The sequence below is a fragment of the Phalacrocorax carbo genome, chromosome 28 (assembly GCF_963921805.1).
Source record: "Phalacrocorax carbo chromosome 28, bPhaCar2.1, whole genome shotgun sequence".
In the NCBI taxonomy this organism is placed as follows: domain Eukaryota; kingdom Metazoa; phylum Chordata; class Aves; order Suliformes; family Phalacrocoracidae; genus Phalacrocorax; species Phalacrocorax carbo.
Genome location: NC_087540.1, coordinates 3,594,039 through 3,618,249, shown reverse-complemented (window position 1 = coordinate 3,618,249; position 24,211 = coordinate 3,594,039). Strand labels below are relative to the sequence as shown.

General features: G+C 70.8%; 3 protein-coding genes across 6 annotated transcripts; all 3 read right to left on the bottom strand.

Annotated features, from left to right (window-relative positions):
• Nucleotides 1-453: 453 nt before the first annotated feature.
• Nucleotides 454-5,448, bottom strand: USF1 (upstream transcription factor 1). 3 transcript variants are annotated; one of them, XM_064474865.1, is made up of 11 exons: nt 5,308-5,448; nt 4,159-4,227; nt 3,876-3,925; nt 3,489-3,607; nt 3,135-3,236; nt 2,852-3,038; nt 2,637-2,724; nt 2,318-2,376; nt 1,429-1,523; nt 1,200-1,328; nt 454-1,104 (listed from the first exon to the last, which is right to left on the bottom strand). In XM_064474865.1, exons 2-11 carry the CDS (start codon nt 4,164-4,166, stop codon nt 1,015-1,017), a joined length of 927 nt encoding a protein of 308 aa, XP_064330935.1. In that variant the 5' UTR covers nt 4,167-4,227; nt 5,308-5,448; the 3' UTR covers nt 454-1,014. The 3 variants fall into 3 exon arrangements, with proteins under 3 accessions (XP_064330935.1, XP_064330936.1, XP_064330937.1); XM_064474866.1 differs by having other exon boundaries at nt 3,489-3,601; XM_064474867.1 differs by having other exon boundaries at nt 3,489-3,592.
• A 393-nt stretch (nt 5,449-5,841) lies between these two features.
• ARHGAP30 (Rho GTPase activating protein 30) lies at nt 5,842-12,808 on the bottom strand. 2 transcript variants are annotated; one of them, XM_064474946.1, is made up of 12 exons: nt 12,462-12,808; nt 11,844-11,946; nt 10,107-10,251; nt 9,940-10,022; nt 9,752-9,859; nt 9,515-9,642; nt 9,273-9,426; nt 8,897-8,997; nt 8,688-8,765; nt 7,959-8,426; nt 7,666-7,868; nt 5,842-7,429 (listed from the first exon to the last, which is right to left on the bottom strand). In XM_064474946.1, exons 1-12 carry the CDS (start codon nt 12,568-12,570, stop codon nt 5,930-5,932), a joined length of 3,180 nt encoding a protein of 1,059 aa, XP_064331016.1. In that variant the 5' UTR covers nt 12,571-12,808; the 3' UTR covers nt 5,842-5,929. The 2 variants fall into 2 exon arrangements, with proteins under 2 accessions (XP_064331016.1, XP_064331015.1); XM_064474945.1 differs by having other exon boundaries at nt 7,666-8,426.
• A 401-nt stretch (nt 12,809-13,209) lies between these two features.
• On the bottom strand, nt 13,210-24,024 carry NECTIN4 (nectin cell adhesion molecule 4). Its single transcript, XM_064475044.1, has 9 exons — nt 23,481-24,024; nt 19,786-20,139; nt 18,755-19,045; nt 17,269-17,383; nt 16,342-16,505; nt 15,367-15,511; nt 15,208-15,286; nt 14,585-14,689; nt 13,210-14,160 (listed from the first exon to the last, which is right to left on the bottom strand). The coding sequence occupies exons 1-9, from the start codon at nt 23,554-23,556 to the stop codon at nt 13,894-13,896; spliced, it is 1,596 nt and encodes a 531-aa protein (XP_064331114.1). The 5' UTR covers nt 23,557-24,024; the 3' UTR covers nt 13,210-13,893.
• Between the last annotated feature and the right edge of the window lie 187 nt (nt 24,025-24,211).

Here is a 24,211-nt window from a genome sequence, read left to right as displayed (position 1 = left end):
CGGCACAGCCATGTCACACCCCGACATCAGGGCACGGGTGCCATCGCAGGGTCCCTGGGGTGGGAGGGGCGCAGGAGGACACAGGGGCACTGGGAGCCCCCACGCCAGTGGCGCGGGTCCCCAGGGTGCTGCAAGGTGGGGGGACAGGAGGGACCGAGGGGTGCTAGTGGGTGCTGCAAGGCATGGGGCAGGGCCCCAGGGCCTTGGGGGTCGCTGGGGTACTACAAAATGGGAGGGGGCAAGAAGAGATGGGGGAGGGGGTGGTCCCTGGGTGCCCCCCCCGCCCAACGCCTCAGGGTCCTATGGATACTGCAAAGGGTGGGGTGGGGGGGATCAGGGCAGATTTGGGGTCCCTGGGAGCCCCCTCGCACATGCCTGGGGGTCCCTGGGATGCTAGAGGGTGCTGCAGTGTTGCAGGGGTAGAAGAGGGGAATAAACTGTAGGACCTGGAAAAACAAATCACTATTTTTATTTATTTTCGCTTTTTAAATTCAGAGTTTTAAAAAAAAGTCTGGCCACACGGGGCCGGGCCAGCCGCAGCGGGCAGGGAACGGGGGCCGCGGCACCCCGGGACCCCCGCATCCCCAGCGGCTGCCCAGGGCCGGCAGGGAGGGGCGAGAGGTGCCACAGCCCCCCGGGGAGGGGACGGTCCCCCGGGGAGGGGGTGCCCCGTGGGGGAGGGGGGGCGTCGCGGGCACAGGTGGGGGGCCAAGAGACCGAGGCAGTGCTGGGGGGGCAGCGGGGCTGGCGCCCGCCTGGCCGAGAGCGTGTGCACGAAGCGCGGAGGGGGGGTGCGGTGACACGGGGCACCCTGGGGACACGGGGCACCCCGGGGACATGGGGCGGGGGGGGAGGGGGGAGAGGGCGGAGAAAGGATTGGGATGGGAGGGGGACACAAACCAAACGGGAGGGTCCTCATGTCACGCCGGGGAGGTGCTCGCTGCCGGGGTGGGGGGTTAGGCGCAGGGGGGGCGACCCCCGGCCCCCCGCCAGTCCCCGACCCCGCCGTCCCCGTCAGTGGCTGTCGTTCTTGATGACGATCTCCACGCCGTGCTGGCGGAGCTGCGCCCGCAGGATCAGGTTCTTGTTCTTCAGATCCTCCACCTGGCACGAGTTCAGGGGGGGACACGCACACGGGGTGAGGGCGAGCACGGAGCCCCCCGCCCCGCGCCCCAGAGGGACCCCCCCGGCCGCCTCACCTGCTGCCGCAAGACCTCGTTGTCCATCTGGAGCTGATCGAGGCCCTGCAGCTCCTCGGAGAGACGGTGGTTGCTCTGCCGCAGCTCCTGGATGTAGTCACAGGCTTTGGAGAGGATCCCACCTTTGCTCTGGGTGAAGGGACAGGGCGTGAGTGGCGGGCACCAGCCCCCCACCAAGCCTCCCCCTCACCCCGCAGCCCTCCGGGGCGATGCCCGGGGGGGTCCCTACCTGCCCCGATTTGGTGTTCTCCATGGAGCAGTCGGGGATGATCTTGGAGAGCTGTACGATCCAGTTGTTGATCTTGTCCCTGCGCCGGCGCTCCACTGCGAGTGGGGGGGGAAAGGCAGGGGGCATCAACACCAGTCCGAGACCCCCAGTGGGCACCGAGGCTCGCGCCAGGTCCCTGGACCCCGTGCGCAACCCTCGGGCGGGGTGTCCCCCCCAACCGGCACACTCCTGGCTGGGGTTGGGGGTCACTAACCCTAACTGCGCTGAGCCCGGCACCCCTGGGAAGGGGGCCAGGAGCCCCGCTCCCCCCACCCCGGCCACCCAGAGCCCCTTGGGCAGCCAGGAGAGCCGAGGTGAAACACCCAAACAGCCCAAGCTCTGCCCACGCCAGACCCAGGCCCCTCAGCGTGCGGGCAGGGGGCAAGGATGGGAGAGTCGATTTTTGGGTCAAAGCAGCCCAACGCCCCGGTTTCGGCCTTTTTGAGAAGTTGTTTTTGAAGCCAAAGGGAGGAGGATCCTGGCTGGTGCTTCCACCCGGCCGGGCTGTGCCGTGCCAGGCACTCGCCCCCGCCGCCATCTCCTCCTTGCTGGGGGCCGGGCAGAGCTGGGGGCTGCCTGGGTGCCTTACCTGGGCGTGCTCGGGCTTCCCAAGGTTTGAGCTTAATCCTCCGAGCTCTGGCTTCCCCTGCTGCTGCTAATTACAGCTCTCCCAAAAGAGGTTTTACCCTTAACTGACAAGAGCTTTGTGATATGTCCTTAGAGCTTTTCCATCTAGGAGGTGGGAACAGACAGCGTTAACCCAGGAATGGCTCCGCTCCCTCCGCTGCACGCCACGGTCCCCACCGCCCCTCGCCAAGAGGGGGACGACCCCGCACCCTGCTGCCGGTACCTTCGTTGTGCTGCGCCCGGCGCTTCTCGTCCCGGGTGGCCCGCGGCGCCTCCGACTTCCTGGGGGGGAAGAGCGGCGGCGTTAGTCCCGGTGATGCTGGCGGGGGTCCGGCTGCGTCCCAGCCTCCCCACGCCGGCACGGGGGATGTCTCGCTCCGGCTCACGGCACGGATGGGAGAGGCCCAGCCCGCTCCCAAAAGCGCCAGACCACCGGAGCATCCCCCCTGCTTTGCCTTGTGCGGGTCTCTGCGCCTGCACAGCTGAGGGCAGCCACTAAACCCCCGTGGCCAGGGGGAGCTGGGGAGGGGTCCGGTACTCACGGGGAGTAGGGGTGGGCGCGGGGGGTGATGGACCTCTGCGCTCCGCCCTGCAGCACCTCCTGGGGTGACATCATCACAAAGAACTGCCCTGAATGGCCCAAAATGAGAAAGGGGATCAGGCAGGGAGCACCCCAGAACACCCCACAGAGGGGAACACGACCGCCCGGGGGGTCTTGAGGGACAGGGGCACAACACCTGCCCTGCAACGGCCGTACCCGTGGGGGTGGGCTGCCCCAGGAGGGCCTCTGAGTTCTGCGTGGTGACGACGGCGGTGGCCATAGTCCCCGCGGAGGTGCTGGTGTCGGCCACGGCCGTGGTGGGGAAGTAGGTGTAGTGAGTCTCGGTGGCCGTGGCCTCCGTCTCCACCGCATCCTCGCTGGTGAAGGCGCCCTGGATGACGGCCTGGAGGGCAGGGACGACAGCAGGTGCCATGGTGGGACGGGGAGCCAAGGTCAGCCCCGCTCCCACACGGCACCGGCAGCCAGCTCCGGCACCCACCTGTGTCATGGACTGGGCAGCGGGGTAGCCACTGATGGCGCTGGTGCCCTCTGTCTGTCCATCCAGCTGTCCGTCGGCCACTTGGATCACCCTGTACATCACCTGCCGAGAGAGCTGCAGCTGCAGGGACGGGCAGCGAGGCGGCGGCACAGCCCACCCGCAGCGGCACAGCCCACCCGCAGCCAACCCCGACATCCAGATCTGGCCAGCACAGGATCGGGCCACGGTGCTCCCCTCCAGCCACGGCTGAGCCGGCGGGGTGCTCTGGAAGGGCCGAACCCCACTCCGACCCCAAAACCCTCCCAGTCCCTCGGTGCCCTGCCCAGAGGGGACCCAGCTGGAGGGTCTACATACCTGTGTCCCGCCGTTCTCTGTGCGAAAGACATACTTGATGTTGGGGTCAGGGAAGGTGGCCGCGGACTGGATGCTGGCAATGGCGACGCTGGTGGGATCCTCACCTGTGGCCACTGCAGCTTAAAGCAAGAAGGGGGGGGGGGGGAGCCCCTGACAGGGAAGGGGCTGGGGCTCCATGCCACACAAGGGAGCTCAGAGTTGTCCCCTCTCTCCCAAGGGCAAGGACGGGGTCTGGCGTTAGCCTGGCACATGCCTCCACCCACACGGTGCCTGATGTTGGGACTAAACTGGGCATGGCTGGGACTTGGAGCTTCCTCATGCCGCCCCCAGGGCAGCCTGAGTCCTGAGACCCCGCCCCACCCCCACTGCACTGGGGTCCCCGCTCACCTTCCTGGATTTGCACTGTTCCCTCTTCCGTCTCAGCTGCTTTCTGCTGCCTGCAAGGGCGAGGGGGGGGGTGGGTGAGGCACAGGAGGGGATGGGGATGCCCACCATACCAGAGCCGGGACCACACGGACGTCACCCCGTCCCCAAAGAGCCCCAGCCCGACGTCGGCCTCGTCACTAGCCCCCATTACCTGCAGAAACCCCCTATGCCAGCGAGGGCCTCGGAGCAGCTGGCGCAGCCACCGTCCCCCCACCCGGCGGCGGCGGCGGGTCCCGGCACTCACCCCTTCATCGCTCCGCTCCGTCAGGCATCAGCGGGGCAGTCGCAGATGAGCCTCCCGGCCTTCACAGACCTGCAGGGAGCAGAGGCGGCGGCTCAGCGACGGGCCCCAGCCTTCCTCCTCCTCCTCCTCCTCCTCCTCCTCCCCGGGACCTGCCGCTCTGCGCCGGAGCGGGACCGACGCCAGCCCCGGGAGGGGCATCTCCCCGGCGGCGGCAGGTCCCCGCTGTCGCCAGCGCCCGGGGCCAGTGGCAGGGCCCCAGGATGGGGGCGAAGCCAACGTGGAGACAACAAAGCCGGGTCCCGGCTGCACCGGGGCGAGCCGGCCCCGCACCGGCCACCGCGGCCAGGCACCGGCCGGGGCCTCGGGAGCCGTTTTCGGGCATCCCCCGTTTCACTTTCGCATCCGGGGTGACACGGCTGTCCCCAAAGCCACCGGTTCCCCCGTGCTTCGGTGCGGTGGGTGATGGTTTGGGGTCCGGCTTTTGCCAGAGACCCCCGGTGACCCCGGGGCGGCCATGCCGCCCCCATCGCGGTGACCCCGCTCCCCCCGTTCCTTTGTCACATGGGTCAGGGAGCTGAGGGGGGACACCCCGGGGGGGGGGGGGGGGGGCACCGACACCGGGCCCTGCTCGGCGGCCCCCGGCCCCCACCGCCACAAAACCGGCCGCCCCCGAGGGGGATTAACCCCGTGTTACCCCCGCCGCCCGACACGACGCCGGGTCCCCCACTCGAGCGGGTCCAGCCCCCCGGGTCTCGGTCCCCCCGCGACGGGCGGAGAAATGGAGGTGTTGGGTTGGGGGCGGGGGACGCAGCAGGGGGACCCCCGTGAGGGGGTGACAGGGCTGGGGGGCGAGGGCAGAGGGGGTGACACGCCGCGGGGGCCCGACCGCAGCCCGCAGGAAGGTGACAGGCCCGAGGGGCGCCGCGCCCCGGGGGAGGGCGGCGGATCCCGGGGGCCGGGGAAGGGGAGGGCGGGCCCGCAGCCCGCCGGGGGCAGCGGCGGATAGGCCCGGGGGCCGCGGTCGGGCCCGCACGCACCGGCGGCCGCGGCCGGGCCCGACCCCGCCGCCCGCCGCCCAGGGAAGGCGGGGGCGGCCCCGCCTCGCCCCCCGGCCCCGGCCCGGTGCCCCCCGCCCGCCCCCGCCGTTACCTCGCCGCGCCGGGCCGCCCTGCGCGCGCTCGGCCCCTTGTCTCGCCATGGAGCCCCGCACATGCGCACAGCGCCGCCGCGCCGCCATGACGGGTCCGGGCGGAAGCGACCTCCGCATCCGCCCCCCCCTCCCCGCCGCCATCTTGGGCAGGGGCGCCGCGTAGCGCAGCGCGCCGCCGCCGCCGCCATCTTGACGCCGGGCACGGCCTCTCCCGCCCCTCCCCGCCGGCGCCATCTCAGTGCGTGCCGGCCGCAGCGGGCGCCATCTTAGACGGCGAAGCGCGGTGCTTCCGCCCGGCGCCATCTTGGGTGAGGGCGGCGCCATCTTGGAGGCGGGCATCACCCCCCTCACCTCTCACCCCACTCGTGAAAACCGTCCCGGTCCACCGGTGCCGTCGCCGCAGGGTGAGGGACCCCCCGCCCTGCTCTTCTCCCCGGCCCGGATCGCGATGCTGCGCGGGGACCCCCCCGTCCCTCCAGTGCCCCGAGGCTGCCCTGGGCGCCGCCATGTTGCATCGACGGAGGCCACAGCGGTACACAAAGCCCAGGGCCTTTATTGACGCCAGCGTCTCCCACGCAGGAGCACGAATGTCCTCCAGCCCCGGCCGCGCGTCCCCGGAGCTCAGCGCTCGCCCGCCGCCCCCTCGGTGCCCACCGGCCGCCGCGGCAGGGGCAACGCCGCCTCCTCGGCCTGTGCTGCCGGCCGGGTCAGGCTCAGCCGGCTCCTCCCCGGCGCCTCGCCCTCGGGGGCCGCCGCGCAGCTGAGGGGCCGCAGCAGCCGCGGCCTCAGGGGCGCCTTCTGGAAGGGCAGGGCTTTGGGGGCGGCGGGCGCCAGCTCCCCTCCGCCGTACGTCTGGATCCTCCTCATCGGCACCTGGCTCGGCTGCTGCTCGGCGGCCATGGCCACCGCCGCGTCGAAGGAGATGCTGCCGCCCTCCCGCCAGCCCGCTCGCCTCGTCCCCGCCGCCGCCCCGCCGCCCCCGGATTGCAGGGGAGGCCCCTCCGGCGCCGAGGGGCTGGGGAGGTGCCAGGGCGGCGCCGTGGCGGCGGCGGCGTCCCCCTCCGTGGCCGGGGACGCGGCCTCGGCCGGGGGCATCCAGGGCTGCAGGGCTGGGGGGATTTTGGCGAACTGGGGTTTGGGGGGCACGACGGGGACCGAGCGGGCCTGCTGCACCCTGACGGTGCGGGCGGCCAGGCGCACCGGGGCGCTGCCATCGCGGCGCAGCACGGCCACGGGCTCGGAGCGCCCCGCTTCCCCAGGGGTCTCGGCCTGGCTCGGCTCCGGCACCTCGGCGGGTGTGCTGCGCAGCTCCGGCGCCGAGGCGGAGAGCGAGGGAGATCCGGGGCTGCCGCCACGGGTGGCACCGGTTCCCTCCGCGCTGGCCGCAGGGGGTATGACCGGCTCAGGGACCACCTCAGGGTCCGCCTCGGGGACTGAGGGCTCCGCTGGCTCCCAGGGGGCCTCCTCCGGTGGGGCGACTGGAGGGGACCCCAGTGAAGGCTGGGGTTCACCCTCGCCAGGCTCCTCCGGGGTGGGGGCACCGGAGCCAGCTCCATCTTTGACTTCCTCATCCGATGCACTGGGGTCGAGAACCGGCCCTGCTTCCCTGGGGCCCCCAGCTCCTCCTCCCTCGTCCCCCAGGCCGGCTTCCGTGCTGGAGTCAGTTCTGCCGGGGCTGGAGCTGCCGTCCACAGCCCCTTCCCCTCCACCCCCCTCCCCTGGGGTCTGGCGGGTGCCTGGTGGCCCTGGCTCTGCCGGCACCCCACTGGGGTCCCCCGGGTGCTCCCCCTCACCCGGCACATCCTCCTCCGTGGGGCACGGCTCTGCTGGCCCCAGCGCTGGAGACGTGTCCTGCGGCACGGCGGTGCCGTTGGTGCCGGGTTGGGCCGGTGCTGGGGTTCCTGGGGCCGGACCCTCACCCAGCGGCTGGTTGAGGGGCTCCAGCGATGCCGCCAGCAGGCTGAGGTCGTCGTGGGCACTGAGGAACATGTCGTCGGAGTCGGTGTCCCCGGCACGGTCCTCGGCGTCGGAGCCGCTGGGGGCCATGTAGAACATCTCCTCGTCCATGCACTCCTCGATGGAGAGGTAGCTGGCGGGCTGCTCCGCGGGGGGCTCCCCTAGCTGGGTGCGGGGATGGGCAGGAGGGTGAGGGCCACGCCGGAGACCCCCAGCCCCACCCGGCATGGAGCGCTCCGTGGCCCCGAGGCCCGGCACCGGGGCTGGAGGGGTCGATCCCACCCTGTGTCCTCCACCCCCATCCTCGTCCCCTCTGTCCCCGTCCCCTCCATCCCCCCTTCTGCCGGCCTCCAGCCCTGCCAGCCCGCACCCAAGGCACGGGGATGGCGATGTCAGCTTACGTTCATGAACACGCTCTCCATCCCCTCCTCTATGGCCGGGAACCCCTCGCCGTCGCCAGGGCCGGTGTCCGGCAGCAGGGACCGCGCCACCGGCTCCCCGTCCCCGCTGCCCTCCAGCCACGTCTCCTGGCTGTCCAGGAAGGCGAAGGAGTCCCGCAGCTCCAGGGAGAGCCGGGTCTCCTCCGCGTCCGCCTTCCCCTCCCCTGCGGAGGGAGGTGGGGGGGATTGAGCCTGGTGTCCCCCCGAGCACCCCGGGGGTCCCACGCCGGCCGGTCCCGGCGGCAGCCTCTCACCGGTGCGGTGCTCGGGCACCTCGGGGTCCGCGGCGGAGCGGCGGGCGGGCGGCGGGGGGCTGGCGGGCGGCTCTCTGCCCGCAGCCGCCTGGGCCAGCGCCGGGCATGGCAGCCCCCGCGTCAGGCGGGAGAGGTTGGAGGTGATGTGGAAGGGGACGGTGACGGAGAAGGGGCCGGAGATGTGGACCCCCGCGCACTTCTCGGCACGGCTGCGGGCGGCCTTGGGCGAGCGGCCGGGGGCCACCAGCGAGGCCCGGCCGGCTTTGGGGGTGGTGGGCTCCGACTTGGTGGTGTTTTCACCCTCCGACTCGGGGCCCCACAGCTCCTCCTTCCCCTTCAGCTTCTCCTCCAGGCTCTCATCCAGCTCAGGGCAGCTCTCTGGTGCCGGCAGCGAGGGGCAGGCGTCGAAGCTCTCCCGGTGCTGCGGCGGCTGCTTCACGGCCCGTTTCTTGTTCAGCTGAGGGTCGTCTGCGCCCGCCGGGGAGAGGGCAGAGTCAGGGCCCGCAGGTGGCCCCTGTCCCCGGACCTCCCCGCACCCGGGGACCGAGTCGGGCGGCACCACGGGGGCTGCCGGCCTGGATGACCGAGGTGACGCCCAGCAGCTTGTCCATCCCCACCCTGCCCTCTCCATCCTCGTCCCTGTCCCCTCCGTCCCTGTCCGTGTCCCGATGATCCCACCTCGGGGACGGGGACGGTTCCCACGGGAGTGGCACGGTGCATCCCTCTTACCGTCGCTGGCAAAGGGGACGGAGCTGAGCGAGTCCATGCTCTTGGCTGGCCGCAAGCTTATTTTACCGCACTTGTCATCTGAGAGGGGAAGGAGAAGGAGAATGGGGGCGTGCGGGGCAGCAGCGGGGCTGGGTTTGGGGCCACATCGCCCCCCCGAGCGACGGGGTCCCTCCCCCTGGACCCCAGCGCGGGGGACTGGGGCTCCCCACCTTTCTCCTCTGACTTCACCAGCTTGCGCTTGGCCTCGTGGCTGGAGCGGCCCAGGTTGAAGATCGACCTCCACTTCTTGGCCTTGAGGGAGCCCTTCCTCCTGCGGGACCCCGGGCGTCAGGGGCGGCCGGCACGCCTGGGCACGCCTGGGCACGCTTGCGTGTGTGCACAAGCACACGTGGTGCCTTTGGACACGTGCAAGAGCTCGTGCACGCCCGCAAGCACACGCGGAGGAGAGCAGGTGCCCACGCTTGTGCACGTAAGAATGCGTGTGCATGGCACGACGTGTGCACGGCACGCGCGCTCACGGTGCTGCCCAGGCTGGGGGTCCCCGGGGGGTCCCAGGGGAGGGGAGGGGGTGGCGGCAGGTCCTACCTGTGGTCGCTGAGCTCGATGATGGTGTGGTAGGGCCGGATTGGGGGGGGCCCATCGCCCTGGCTGAGCGCGGCCGGCACGTGGTAGACCGGGGGCTGCCCGTCCCCTGTCCCCCCCCCACCCAGCAGCAGGGACCGCCGGGGGTACTCGCCACCTGCGGGCCACCGAGACGGGACGTCAGGGTCCTGCCGGGGACCCCCTCACCCTCTGTGTCCCCCGCCCCTTTCCCTGGCTGGATGTACCATGGAGAGGAGCGTCCCCGAAGAGCTGCTCGACGTGGGTGAGGATGAACTCCACCACGATGGACTGGACGCGCACCTCCATGAACGCCGCCGTGCCGTTGAACCCCGTCGCCTCGATGTCCTTCGACCTGCCAGGGGGATGTCGGGGGGCGGGGGGGGGGGGCGGCTTTTAGGCTCCCCCGGGGCAGGGGTCTGCTTCCCACCCCGCACCCCCTCGCCCCCATCCCCGGCGCTCACCGCAGCAGGTTGGGCGCCCAGACGATGGCCAGGTTCCTGGCGTGCATGTTGGTCTGGCTGCTGTAGGACGCCATGTGCAGGAGGTGCCTCATCAGGAACTCCAGGGTCCTGCGGGTGCCGGGACGCGTTAGGGACAGCAACACCCACGGGGGACACTGGGCTCGGGGTGCCCCCCGTGTAGCCCCTACCTATAGTGGGGCACCGGCAGCTCCTTCAGCACCTCCTTGATCTTCACCAGACGAGCCTCTTCCATCTGGATGGCCACCGCATCCTGCCGGGGGACAGGGATGGGGGTGACAAGTGCCACCTCCCGGGGTTGGGGACAAGCGGCGGCGCCGGCGGGGGGGACACTCACGGCAAATTTGTCATAGAGCTGGTACGTGAGGAGGGGGTTGGGGAGCTCGCGGAAATACGCCTTGCAGAGGGAGCTGACACAGTGGATGTCCTGCAGGTAGACGTCCTTCTGCAGGTCGGGGCAGCGGTCGCTGTCGAACTCCTGCCTGCGAGCGAGGTGGCTGGCTCGGCGGCGGGGACGGCGACAGGGGTGGGGGCGGCGCCGTCCCCCTCCTCAGCCCCACTTGGCTACCGTGCCGCGGAGGGGTTTTGCTGGGGCGGGTTGGGATGTGTCCCCGTGCTCGTGGAGGTGGGGAGGGTGTTTGGGCTGGTCCCTGCCAGCGAGGCTCGGGGATGCGCAAGGACCATCGCGGTCCCCGGGGTCTGGATGCAGCCCCCACGGGCTGGAAATGGGGTGGGATCATCAGCCAGGTGCTTCTGCTGCACGGCCAGGATGGGGGGATGGGGGGGATGGGGATGATGGGGGGGATGGGAGGAGATGGCGGGGATGGGGGATGGTGGGGGACAGGAGGATGGGAGGGGATGGTGGGGGACGGGGGGATGGGAGGGGATGGTGGGGACGGGGGGATGGGAGAGGATGGCGGGGGATGGGGGGGATGGGAGGGGAGGGGATGGCGGGGGATGGGGGGATGGGAGGGGATGGCAGGGACGGAGAGGATGGGGGGATGGCAGGGACAGGGGGCTGGGAGGGGGCGGAGGAATGGCGGGAAGGGGGGAATGGTATGGACGGGAGGATGCTGGGGACATGGGGGTGGTGGGCACGGGGGGATGCTGGGGATGCCGCGGGTGCCAGTGATACAGGGACATGGAGGATGTGGGAACACAGGGAATATGGGGGAATGGGATACTGGGGATGCTGGTGATGTTGAGGAACGCTGGGGATATGGGGGTGCTGGGGACATCACAGACACAGGGGACGCTGGCAACGGTGGGGTTCTTGGAGACACAGGAAAAGGATAGGAAAGAAACAGTCAAGGAAAGAACCAAAAGAGCAAAAGTGTGAAAAAACCAACCAAATATGGAAAGAATGAAAGAGAAAAAGAAAGAAAAAAATTAAAAAGAGGGTAAATGGAAGAAAAAAAAGGAAGAAAATGCACAAGTGAAAGAATGGCTGAAGCAGCGACGAGGAGGACAGAGCCAAGAGCTGCAGGAGGGCAGGACAGGGAAGGAAGGGGCCACGGGGTGTGTGAGGGGGCGGCGGGGCCGGATCCGGCCAGCTCAGCACCAGAGTCGGCTCCCGCACTGGCTGCGTCCGTCCCCCTCCCGTCCCCATCCCCATCCCATCCCAGTCTCCCTCCTGTGCAGTCCCAGCCCTGCCTGTGTCCCACCTCCGTCCCATCTGGTCTCATGCCCAGCCCATCCCTGTCTCCATCCGATCTGGTCCTGCCTCATCCTATCTCCGTTTCTATCCTCACTGGTCCCATCCTTCCCTGTCTCCACCCCGCCTGCTCCCATCTCCGTCCCAGCCCCACCCTCCACCTGTCTCCCTCCTGTTTTCCTCCCATTTGATCCCATCTGGTCTCCAGCTCCATCCCAGCTCCCGCTGCCCCCGATCTCCATCCCACCTGCTCCTGTCTCCATCTCCATCATCTCCATCCCATCTGTTCCCACCTCCATCCCTTCTCCATCGCCTCCATCTCCATCCCGTCTCCATCCCAGCTGCTCCATCCCCATCCTGTCTCCATCCCAGCTGCTCCATCCCCACCCCGTCTCCGTCCCTCCGCCCGGCCCCGCTCACCGCAGCCGCTGGATGTTGGAGGAGACGCCCGAGAGGCGGTAGATGCCGTCCACCACCCCGTGCTGCTCCACAAACTCGGTGCAGCTCCTCAGCACCTGGGGCACTGCGGGACGGGCGCCCCGGATCCGCCATCACCCACCTCCCCCGGCCCCAGACCTGCTCCCTGCCAAGAGCCGGGGTGACGGGGGGGACCGGGGCCACCCACCCACCCTGGGCAGGCAGCAACGGTGTCCCCGTGGGGCAGCTGGTCCCTGCACTGGCCACGTCCTGGGGACACCGGACCCACGGCAGACTGGAGCCACCGAGTCCCCAGGGATGGAGCCACCCATCCCCGTCCCCTCGGGGTCACAGTGGGGCACCAAGATTGGAGCTGCGGTGAGGCGCCGGGACCCCCCACCCCCCCCCAAATCTCAGAGGGCCCTTGCTGGGAGGCACCCCGGCTGCGACACTTGCTCAACCACCGGTGATGCAACCGCATGGCGTGAGTCACCCCCCGTCCCCTCCCCACGGCGCCCTCCCGGCTTCCGGCATCCGCAGGGCGACCCCCACGGGGGGCTCGGTGGGAGCCCGTGGGTGGGGGACGGGGGGCGGTGGCGGCGCTCACCGGTGGGCGCTTACCGTCCTGCCCCGACTGCTGGAGATGCTCCAGGAGGTCGCAGCCGAAAACCCGCTCCTTGCCGCCGCCCTTGCGCCTCGCCTTCTGCCGGGCCTTCAGCGCCAGCGACATGGAGGCGGCGCGGACCCCCCCGGCGGCGGGGTCAGATCCTGCCCATGGCCCGAGCGGGGCGCGGGCGCCCCAGAGCCCCGGTGCGGCGGCGGCCGGGGAGGCGGGCGGCGGGCGGAAGCGGCCCCCGGGGAGGAAGTGTGGCGGCCCCGGGGTCCTGACGCAGCCTCGAGGGCTCGGGGCGCCCCGCTGGCGGCGGCAGGAAGGCGGCGGCCGCCTTCGAGGCCGCTTCCTGCTCCTCGGTGCGTCGAAACCGCAGGGCAGGGCGCGGACGGCACGCTTGCGCACGCTCGTGCACGCTCGGGCGCGCTCGCACGAGCTCGGGCACGCCCGTGCGAGCTTGCGTGGGGTCGCGCGCGCTTCGGCACGCTCCCGCGTGCTCCCACGTGCGCGCGCGCAGCTCACCTGCCCGCCCAGCGGCACGCCGGTGCGTGGCCGGAGCACGCCGGCGTGGCCATCCTCGCACACGCGTGAGCGGGCAGCGTCCCCGCCGCGTGTCCCCCCCCCCCGCTGAGACCAGACGCACTCAACACAGGGACCCGGGGTCCCGCGCGGGGGTTTATTTACAAGCGCGGCTGGGCAGCAGCAGGGGGGGGCCCCCGTCCTATACAGGTATGTACACGCGGGGCGCGCTGGCCCCGGGGACCCCCGCCACCAGCCCCGCGCCCGGGGGGGGCCCGGCCCCGGGGGGGTCCCCTTGGCAGCTTAGTGGGGGGATGACAGGGGGGGTTGGGGGTTTTGGAGGGGCCGTAGGGGGGTGGGGTGGGGAAAGGGGACACAAGCGTCCCAAGTGCCACCGGCAAACCGCATCCCGAGCGGGGACAGCCGCGTGTCCCCAGCACCGCGCGGGAAGGAGCTGACCCAGAGTCCGAAGGGATACTGGGGAGGGGAGAAAGAGAGGGGGGTGGCGCGATCCCCGCCGGGGGCTCCTGCCCCTGTCCTGTCCTTGGGGTGTCCTCACGTCGTAGGTGTCCCCACACCCGTGGGTGCCCGGTGGCTCCAGCGCCCGTGGGTCCTGGATGCTGCTGTCACCTCCTCTCCGGCCGGCCACCGGTGACCGTCCCCCCCTCGTGCCAGCAGCAGGGCGACAGCCGGGGAGCGGAGCCCGTCCTGGGGCGCGCGCGCGTCCCCAGCCCCACGCGAGCAGCGAGGTGACGCCTGGGGCCCGGAGCCCCGTCCTGGGGCACGGTGCGCGTCCCTGGCCCCGTGCCAGCAGCAGGGCGATGCTTGGGGGCTGGAGCCAGCCCGGTGGGTGGGCAGAGCCCGGGGGAGCCGCAGGGGGGGGACAGGGGTCCCTCGGGCGCCCCCCCCCCGGCCCCACGCGGCTCACACCAGGTGTCCGCGGCCGTTGATGTAGATACCGTTGGTGGTGGGCTTGGCCTGCAGCATCCCGTTCTCCTGCACGAAGTGGGTCATGGCCTGCTTGATGGGGTCATCCCCCCTGCCGCCGCCGCCGCCGCCATCCTCCTCCTCCTCCTTCGGGTCCTTCCCCACCGGGGTGGGCAGCAGCGGCGCTGCCGGCACCTCCGTCTGCGTCTCGATCTCCCGCACCGTCGAGAGCGTCGAGTAGCTGCGACCTTCGGGCTCTTCGCTCTGCGGGGATGAGGGACGGGTGGGGGTCACCGCTGATGAACGAACGCCCCCGGGGACCCCCCCATGGGACTGGGGTGCTGCCGTGGGGCACGGCCAGGGACATGGGTACGAGGAGGTGCCCGAGGGCTCCGTGCATGGGCGTGCTACGGTGCGTGCAGGTGGGAGGATTTGCACACCCAGAAGGGGGGGTTGCACACACTGGGGGGGGGGGGGGGGGGGTGTTGCACGTGTGCAAGCAGGCGTTGCACACACAGAAGGGGTTTGAAGACCCCCGAGAGGAGAATGCACCCATGAAAGGGGGTTGCGCCCATGGAAGGACGCGCTCTGACAGCCGCAGACCCAGGCTGGGTGCAGGTGTGGGGCTGAGCTGGGCCCCCTGCCCCACTGTGCCCCTCCGCGCCCCCCACCCTGCCACGGCTCTCACCATGGCGGAGCAGATGCTGGTGCCGCGCAGGCTGTCCCCACGCAGGCTGTCCCCCCGCAGGCTGCCCTGCCGGCTCTCCGTGCGCAGCTGCAGCGTCTCCTCCAGCTGAAGCGGCCCCGTGAGACCCCGCACCCCACGGCCCAGCCCCTGGGCACCCCACAGCCCGGCCATCACCCTGCGCATCCCCCCACCCTCTGCTCTCCAGGGCCTGGCTCCCCCTGGGCACCCCACTGCCCAGCCCCGTGGGCACCCTGCTCCCCGGTCCCCCTTCAACACTCCCATACTCACACCCACGTACCTCGATACCCATCACCCTGGGCACCCCAACATCCATGTCCCCAGACACCCCAAAAACCACCACCCAGGGTACCCCAAGACCCACCTCCTTGGTACCCCACCACCCATCACCCCACGCACCCCAAAACCCATCATCCAGGCACCCCAACACTCATCACCCAGGGCACCCCAAGACCTACTGTCTTGGACAGCCCAACACCCATCACCTGAGTACCCCAAGGCCTATTTCCTTGGGCAGCCCACCAGCCATCGCCCAGGCGCCCCAACACCCGCCACCTCGAGTACCCCAAGACCCACCACGACCCAGGCCCCCCACGGCCCCCCACCTGGGTGCGTGTGTCGGTGCTGTGGCTGGAGTGCAGGCGGCGGATGGAGTTCTCCCGGGTGAGCGTCAGCTCCTCCTCGCTGGCAACATGGGGGGGCGTGCTCAGCACGGGCCCCCCACCGCCCCCACCGCCCCCCACGCCCCTCCCCCCGTCTCTTACTACTTCTCGGAGATGCGCTTGGTCTTGCGCTTGTGGTAGAGGGTCATGACAACCACGACGACGACGAGGACGCAGAGCAGGACGGCGGCGATGACGCCCACCACCACCACCGAGGCCGAGACCAGGTCTACCTTGCGCACCTCGTCTGCGGGGACAGCCGGGGGGTGGGTGGGCGCGGTGAGGGGGGCCGAGGAGATCGGGGGGGGGAGAGATGGGCGGATGGAGGGACCGACAGACGAGTACGTCCATGGGCAGACGGATGGAGGAGTCCATGGATGGACAAGCAGGTGGATGGACGGGTCCGTGGACGGACGGGTCGTTAGATGAACGATGGGCGGACAGAGAGAGGAGGCAGGGGGGTGGATGAAGGAAGGATGGATGGACAGACGGATGAGTAGACAGATGAATAGGCGGACGGATGGATGAACAGACGGGTGAGCGGGCGGATGTGCGGGTGAGTGACAGATGAGTAGGCGGGTGGGTGGGTGAAGGGACGGGCGAGCGGATGGATGGGCACACGGATGGACAGAGCGAGAAGTGGAAGGGGGACAGGTGGACGGACAGATGGACAAACGGGTGGATGGATGGGTAGAGTGAAGTGGTGGGGTGGACGGATGGGCAGACAAATGGAAGGACAGACAAGATGACAGATAGAACGATGGATGGATGGGCAGACAGATGGACAAGAGGCTGAAGGGAGAAAAAGGAGCATCTGGGGAAGGACAGGTGAATGGACGGATGTAGGATGGGTCTGGGGGGGATGACACACAGACGGACGGACAGGTGGACGGACAGGTGCCTGGGAAGGGATGGGTGGGTGGCAGGAAGGACAGCCAGACAGAGAAGAGCCTGGCGAGGGACACAGAGACGGGCACAAGCGGCGTGAACAGCGCAGCATCCCCCAGCCAGGCTCCCACCGACCCCCTGGGACCCCCACCCGCCAGAGCACCCTCAGGGGGTGCCCCGGGCCCCCACCTGCCGCCCTGCTCTTGATGCTGACGTTGGCCCGCGCCTCCTTGGCGGCCACGCGGTTGGAGACGCGGCAGACGTAGTCCCCGGCATCGGCGGCGGCGAGGGGCCGCTGGAAGACGAGGGTGTCCCCCTTCACCCGCACGCCGGCGGGCAGCGGGGCGTTCAGCCTGCGGCGCGGCGGCACCGTCAGCCCTCGGCGTGCCCGGGCGGGCGCGGGCGGGCGGCGGCGGCGCCGCCATCAAAGCCGGGGCTGCCGGTTCCCACGGCTGACGCCCTGCCCTGGCCCCGGCAGGGCCTGCCCGGGCACGGCACCACCTGCCGCGCTCGCCGCCGCCGCGGCCCTCGGCGCGGGCACGCCTGGGCAGGGACACGGCGGGGACGGGCACGGGTGGGGACGCGGCGGGGCGGGGGCGGCAGGGACACTGGCGCAGGGGCACGGTGTGGGTGGGGGGACGCGGCAGGGACACGGGTGGGGGGGACAGGGCAGGGACATGGATGGGGTCACGCGGCAGGGACAGTGTCACAGGGGACACTGCAGGGTCACTGGCACAGGCAGGGGACGTGGCATGGGTGGGGGGACATGGCAGGGACACCAGCACAGGAGGGGGTATGGGGGGGACACACACGACACGGAAGGGTCACCAGCATAGGTGGGGACATGGCATGGGTGGGGGACATGGGCATGGGCAGGGGGGACACAGCAGGGGACGTGGCAGGGACACGGGCACACGGGTGGGAGGGGGGAGATGGCACGGGGTGGGGGGATGGCAGGGACACGGGCAGGGGACGCAGGAGGGACATGAGCGTGCTCTGGACACCTGGCAGGGACACAGACGTGCACAGGGGACACAAGGGGACGCGGGGACGTGGCAGGGCCACCAACACACACGGGGGGGCAGGGGGACAGCAGGGCAGGGTCAGTGTCCTCACCGTGTCCAGTTGTAGGTGGGGGGTGGGTTGCCATCCCCCAGGCAGGTCAGCGTGGCCCCCTCCATGCCCTCCTGCCACTCCTCCGTGTGCCCCAGCACCGAGGCGTCCGACAGGTCTGGGGACAAGGGGACAGTGAGGGGACAAGCAAGGGCGGTCCACGTGTCCCCATGCTCCTGCTGCACCCCCCATGTCCCCCGTGTGTCCCCTGTGCCTTTCAACTCCCCCACGTCCCCTCCATTCCCAAGGCCCGTCCTCTACGTCCCCAAAGTCACCCGTGCCAACGTCCCCCAGTGCCCTCCACATCCCCCATGTCCCCCTGCCACCTGTGTCCCCACATGTGCCAGTCCCCGTGTCCTTCATGTCCCCAACACGCTCCACCTCCCCGATGCCCCCCATGACCCCAACATACTGCATGTCCCTTCTTGATGCTCCCATGCCCCCCACATCCCTCAGTGCCCCCCATGTCCCCCATGACCCCAACATGCTGCATGTCCCTCGATGCCCCCATGCACCCCACGCCCCTCAATGCCCCCCCATGTCCCCAACATACTGCATGTCCCTTGATGCTCCCATGCCCCCCACGTCCCTCAGTGCCCCCCACGTCCCTCAGTGCCCCCCATGTCCCCAACATACTGCATGTCCCTTGATGCTCCCATGCCCCCCACGTCCCTCAGTGCCCCCCATGACCCCAACATGCTGCATGTCCCTTGATGCTCCCATGCCCCCCACATCCCTCAATGCCCCCCATGACCCCAACGTGCTGCATGTCCCTTGATGCTCCCATGCCCCCCACGTCCCTCAGTGCCCCCCATGACCCCAACATGCTGCATGTCCCTCGATGCTCCCATGCCCCCCACATCCCTCAGTGCCCCCCATGTCCCCCATGACCCCAACATGCTGCATGTCCCTCGATGCCCCCATGCACCCCACGCCCCTCAATGCCCCCCCATGTCCCCAACATACTGCATGTCCCTCGATGCTCCCATGCCCCCCACATCCCTCAGTGCCCCCCATGACCCCAACATGCTGCATGTCCCTTGATGCTCCCATGCCCCCCACATCCCTCAGTGCCCCCCATGACCCCAACATGCTGCATGTCCCTCGATGCTCCCATGCCCCCCACATCCCTCAATGCCCCCCATGACCCCAACATGCTGCATGTCCCTCGATGCTCCCATGCCCCCCACATCCCTCAGTGCCCCCCATGACCCCAACATGCTGCATGTCCCTTGATGCTCCCATGCCCCCCACATCCCTCAATGCCCCCCATGACCCCAACATGCTGCATGTCCCTTGATGCTCCCATGCCCCCCACATCCCTCAGTGCCCCCCATGACCCCAACATGCTGCATGTCCCTTGATGCTCCCATGCCCCCCACATCCCTCAATGCCCCCCATGACCCCAACGTGCTGCATGTCCCTTGATGCTCCCATGCCCCCCACACCCCTCAGTGCCCCCCACATCCCCCACGCCCCGGTGCCGCACAGGCAACGCTGAGGAGGTGGGTGATCCTCTTCTCGTGGCGCAGGCCGGGGTGGGCCACCACGCAGGTCAGGCTCTTGCCGTTCATGCTGCGCCCGGGCACGAGGAAGAACTCGCTGGTGACGGAGGCGGAGCGGGCGTGCACCGAGCGGTGCGTGGTGTTGGTGCCCCGCACCTCCGTCTCCCAGTGCACCGAGGGCACGGGGCTGCCCTCCGCCGTGCACGAGGCCGCCAGCGTCCGGCCCTGCCCCTCCTCCAGCGGCAGCCCCGGGTTCAGGATGGGCAGCGGCGGCACTGTGGGTGGCACCGGCATCAGACCCGCACCGGCTCCCGCGGGCGCTGCCGGGCTCCGCCGCACCGGTGACCCCACACCCAGCCCTGTGCCCAGCGTGACTTACTGGGTGCCCAGTACCAGTTACCCGGTGCCCAGTGCCCCCTGCCCTTCACACGTACCCCACTGCCCCACAGCCATCGCCCTGTGCCCGCCACCCCATGCCCACCACCGCTTGCCCGCTGCTCTGTGCCCACCACCCACCACCCCATGCCCACCACCGCTTGCCCGCTGCTCTGTGCCCACCACCCACCACCCCATGCCCACCACCGCTTGCCCGCTGCTCTGTGCCCACCACCCACCACCCCATGCCCACCACCGCTTGCCCGCTGCTCTGTGCCCACCACCCACCACCCCATGCCCACCACCGCTTGCCTGCTGCTCTGTGCCCACCACCCACCACCCCATGCCCACCACCGCTTGCCCGCTGCTCTGTGCCCACCACCCACCACCCTATGCCCACCACTGCTTGCCCACTGATCTGTGCCCACCACCGCTTGCCTGCTGCCCTGTGCCCACTGCCCATTACCCATCAAGCCGTCCCCACTGCCCCATGCCCACCACCCATCACCCCATGCCCACTGCCCCATCCTCATCACCCACCACTCCATTCCCATCATCCCGTGCACACCACCCCACGCCCATCACCCTGTGCCCACCGCCCCATCGCCCCGTGCCCACCGCCCCGCCCCGGGGCACTCACCCAGCACCTTGAGGGTGAGGCGCCCCTCGAAGTTGCCCAGGGGGAAGGTGATGAGGTGACACTCGTAGTCGCCCTCGTCCCCCTGCACCGCGTTCTTCAGGACGATGGCGCCGTCCTCCAGCGCCCCGCTCGCCCGCCACAGCACCCGCCCGACGTAGGGCTCCTGCACGTGCTCCCCGTGCTGCTGGTTGAGCACGGCCACCTCGGCGCTGCGCCCGGCCGGGCCCCGCTTCAGCCACGTCACCTGCACCACCTGCTCCTGCTCCTGCGCCCGGTACCGGCACGGCAGCACCACGTCCTGGCCCAGCACCGCCGTCACGCTGCGCTCCACCTCCACCACCCCGGAGCGGGCGCCTGTGGGCACCCAGGCTGGCACCGGCGCGCTCGCTGGGCGCACGCGGTCCGTGCGGCCACGCGTCTGCTTGCACACGCGCGTGCTGCCGCTCGCACGCAGGAACACCTGGGCACGCTTGCACACGTCCATGCGCGCTTGGGTACGCTCACGCACACGCGAGCACGCTTGCACACACTCAGGCACGCTTGCGCTCGCACCTGCGTGCTTCGGTGCGTCTCGTATACGTGCCGGCACGCTTGGGGATGCTTGCGTGCGCTCGGGCACGCTTGTTACGCTTGTGCTCGCACACTGCCATGCGGTTCTCCAGGCGCGCTCACGTACACTTGGATGCATTTGGGCACGCTCGCACACGGTCGTGCATGCTTGGGTGTACTTACATACGTGCAGGCACGCTTGTGCACGCTCCAGCACACTTGTGTACTCACATACACGCGGGCACACCTGGGCAACGGTGTGCTTGCACACGCTCCTACCTACTCGTGCTTACAAACGCTCACGCGTCCTTGGGCGCGCCCACAATCGCTTGGGTGCATTTGCGCGCACTCGTGCGCGCTTGTGCAAGCTCAGGCATGGTTGGACACGCTCGTGCATCCTCCGGTGCACTCGCACACACTCAGGCACACTTGGGCACAGCTGCACACTCAGGAAAGCCTGAACGCACCTGTATGCGCTCAGGTGCACTTGCGCACACTCATACAGGCTTAGGCACACTTAACACGCTTGCGTGGGCTTGGACATGCTCACGGCTGCGCTCTCGTGCTTGTGCACACCTTGGTGCACTCACACCAAGCACTTGGGCACGCTTGCGCTTGCTCACGAGCACTCAGGCAAGCTCACGCGTGCTTGGATGTGCTCACCCGTGTGCACACACGCTTCAGCACGTTTGTGCGTGCTCGGGCACACTTGGACGTGCTCGTGTTTGCGTACACTCAGGCGCGCTCACGTCCTCATGTGTGTTTAGGCGCGCTTGCACGTACACGGGCACGCTCACGCGCACTTGGGCACACGCCAGCGCGCTCAAGCATGCTCGTGCATGCTTACGCACGCTTGTACATAACACGTGCATGCTTGGACGCGCTCACACGCACTCATACGTGCTTGGAGGTGCTTGTACACGCTTGGGTGTGCTCACACATGCTCGTCATGCCTCTGCACGCTTGCACACGCTCACGTGCGTTTGGGCACCCTCGCGCCGGCACGGCCGCGCTCACGCGCGCTTGGGCACCCGGCACAGCCGCAGGCGCGCGTCCCCCCGCGCTCACGCTCGCTCCCGGCCCCCCGACAGCCGCACACGCGTGTGCGAGGCCGGCGGGGGTCGGGGCGGGGCGCGAGGCCCGCCCAGCCGCTCGGCGACGCCGGGGGAAGCGGCCGGGCCGGCACGGCCAGCCCAACCGGCCCGCGCGGATGCCGGGCTCTGCCGCGGCTTGCGGAGGGCTCCCGGCCCCGCCGGCCCCCGGGGCCTCCCCGCCGACCCCCCGCCGCCCGCCGGGCCCGGCCTAATTACCCCCCGATTAGTCGCCGGATTAATTAAATAATTGCGGCGCTGCCCGGGCCGTGAGTCACGGCCGCGCTGCCCCCACGGCCTCGGCCCTGCCTCGGTTTCCCCTCGCGCAGCGACGGGGTCCCCGTGGGGTGGGGGGGTGGGGGGTCCCGGCGGGGCCGGGGTGCCGATGCCGGGGGGGGGGGGGGGTGCCGGGGTGCCGTCGGGCGGCCCCCGCCGCGGGGCGTCCCCACCCAGCGGGGCCGAGCGCGTGGGAACGGAGCCGGGAACCGGCTCAACCGGATCCCACGGGCCCCCCCCCCCCCCCACGCCCCGGCCAGGCTCGTGCCCGCGGGATGCGGGACCGGGGCGCGGGGGTCCCGGGGGGCGCACACGCGTGTGCGCGCACGGCCTCCCCTTCACACCGACGCGTGTGCACGGGCCGGGGGCCCCCCTTGGCGTGTGCGCAGGGGGCGTGTGCTGACACACACGTGTGAGCTCGTGCCCCGTGGGGGGGAGACGTGCGTGTGCGCAGCCCCCTCAGCCACACGTCCGCGTGCGCAGCCCTGACGGACGCGAACACAGATCCCTCACAAAGTGCCCACACGCGTGTGCGATCGCGCACGCGTGCTCACCCCATGCACACCACACACACGCTTGCACACGCGTGTGCACGCACGCATAACCCCCGCCCGTGGGCGGTGCGGCAGCGCCCATCCGAGCCGGGGGGGCTGCAGGCCTGGCGCCCGGTGACGGGCTCGGTGCGGCTCCGTGCCTCCGGCTGGTGGGGGGCCACAGCCAGGCCACCCCCCACGCGCAGTACGAAGCCCCCGACACCCCCCCCCCCCGGGCTGTGAGTCACGGTGGGGTCAGCACCCCCTGGGGTGACGTCACCTCCATGGCACCCAGCCCGTTCCCACGGGTCCTGTGCCAGTGGGGAAACTGAGGCACGGCGGGGAGGAGGGCACTGAACAGCCCCCCCGCCCCCGCTCTGCAGCACCCTTGGGTGCAGCAGCCACCGTGGCACAGCTCGGGGCAGGGGTGCCCCCCCCCCAAGCGTGGGGGAGACAATGGGGAGGGGGCGGGGATCCCCCGGGCAGCCCCGTGTCCTCCCCCCCCCCCGACCGGGTGTCCCCCGAGGGGCGCGCCCTGTTCCCACGGTGTGTGTCCCCCCGCGTCCCCAGGAGGGGTCCGCCCCCCCCCGCGCTGGGGGTGGGGGGGATGCAGACAGGCGGACGCGCGGGTGCGCGCACACGGACACGCTCCCGGGGTGCGCGCACACGCGCGTGCGGCGCCCGCGGCGCGACCCCCCGGGACGGCGCGACCCTGCCCGCCGGGGCCCACAGCCACGCACACGCAGACACACGGACACGCACACGGACACGCGGACACACGGCCACAGGTGCGCGGAGCCACAGGTGCACAAGCGAGCGCACACACATACACGGGCGTGCACACACACACACACGGCCTACAGCGCACACACGCGTGTGCGCCCCGCTCCCCGCGGCCCTCCCCGACGCCCGACCCCGGGACTCGGTCCCTCCCGGTGCTCCCGGCGCCCCCTGCCCGGTCCCGCAGCCCCCGGGAGCCGCTGTCCCCGCCCCCGGTTTCCCACCCCGGGGGAAGTCGGAGCCGCTGCCCCCCGGTCCCGGTTCCCCCCGCACCCCCCGCCCCGAGGGAACAGGTGCCTCCGCCCTGGTCCCCACCCCCGGTCCCGCGTCCCAGCCCGGGGCAGCCGGTGCCGCCGGTCCCGGTTCCCAGCCCGTCGAGGTCCCGTCGGGGTCCCGTCGGGGTCCCGCTCCCACCCCGTGTCCCAGCCCTCCTCCCCGCGCCCCCCCGGTGCCCGTCGTGTCTTACCGGTGGCGGCGAGGAGGAGAAGGAGGAGGAGGAGGAAGAGGGAGCGCGTCCCGGGCCGCATCCCGCGGGGGGCCATGCGGACACCTGCGGGCTCACGGCGCTGCTCGGCCCCCGGCCAGCACCATCCGTGCCGAACCGGGCTGCACCGGGCCGAACCGAACGGAACCGGGCCGAGCCTTGCCGGGCCGCTCCCGGCCGTACCGGGCCGAACCGGGCGGCTCCGGGCCGAGCGCGGCGGAGGGGCCGGTGCTGCTCCGCTCCGAGCTGGGACGGGACGGGGGGGGGGGGCTGGGCCGCCGCCGGGCGGGGCGGCGGGGGCGGGGCCTCAGAGGGTGGGGTCGGCAGGGCGGGGCCGGGCGGGGCGGACAGGTCTGGCGGGTCGGGGCAGGGGCGGGGCCGAGGGCGCGGCCTTAAAGGGGCGATAGTCACGGACGGGCGCGGTGGGACCTACCGGGCGCTCCCTCCCCGCCTCCAAACCGCCCCCCCCCCCCCGGGATAACCCCGGTGACCACCCCATAACCCCCGTGCCCTTCCCTTGGCCCCCAGGGACACTCCCGTCCCCCTCCCAGTTTCCCCCCCTCAAACCCTCCCATGCTCCCCCCCGGGGAGAGACCCCCCCCCAAACCACCCCTATTTCCGCCCAAACCCCGGGGCAGAGGAAGGGGGAGGGCTGTGGGCTGGCCCCACCCCCAAAATTTGTGGTCCCCAAATCCCATCAGACACCACAGTGC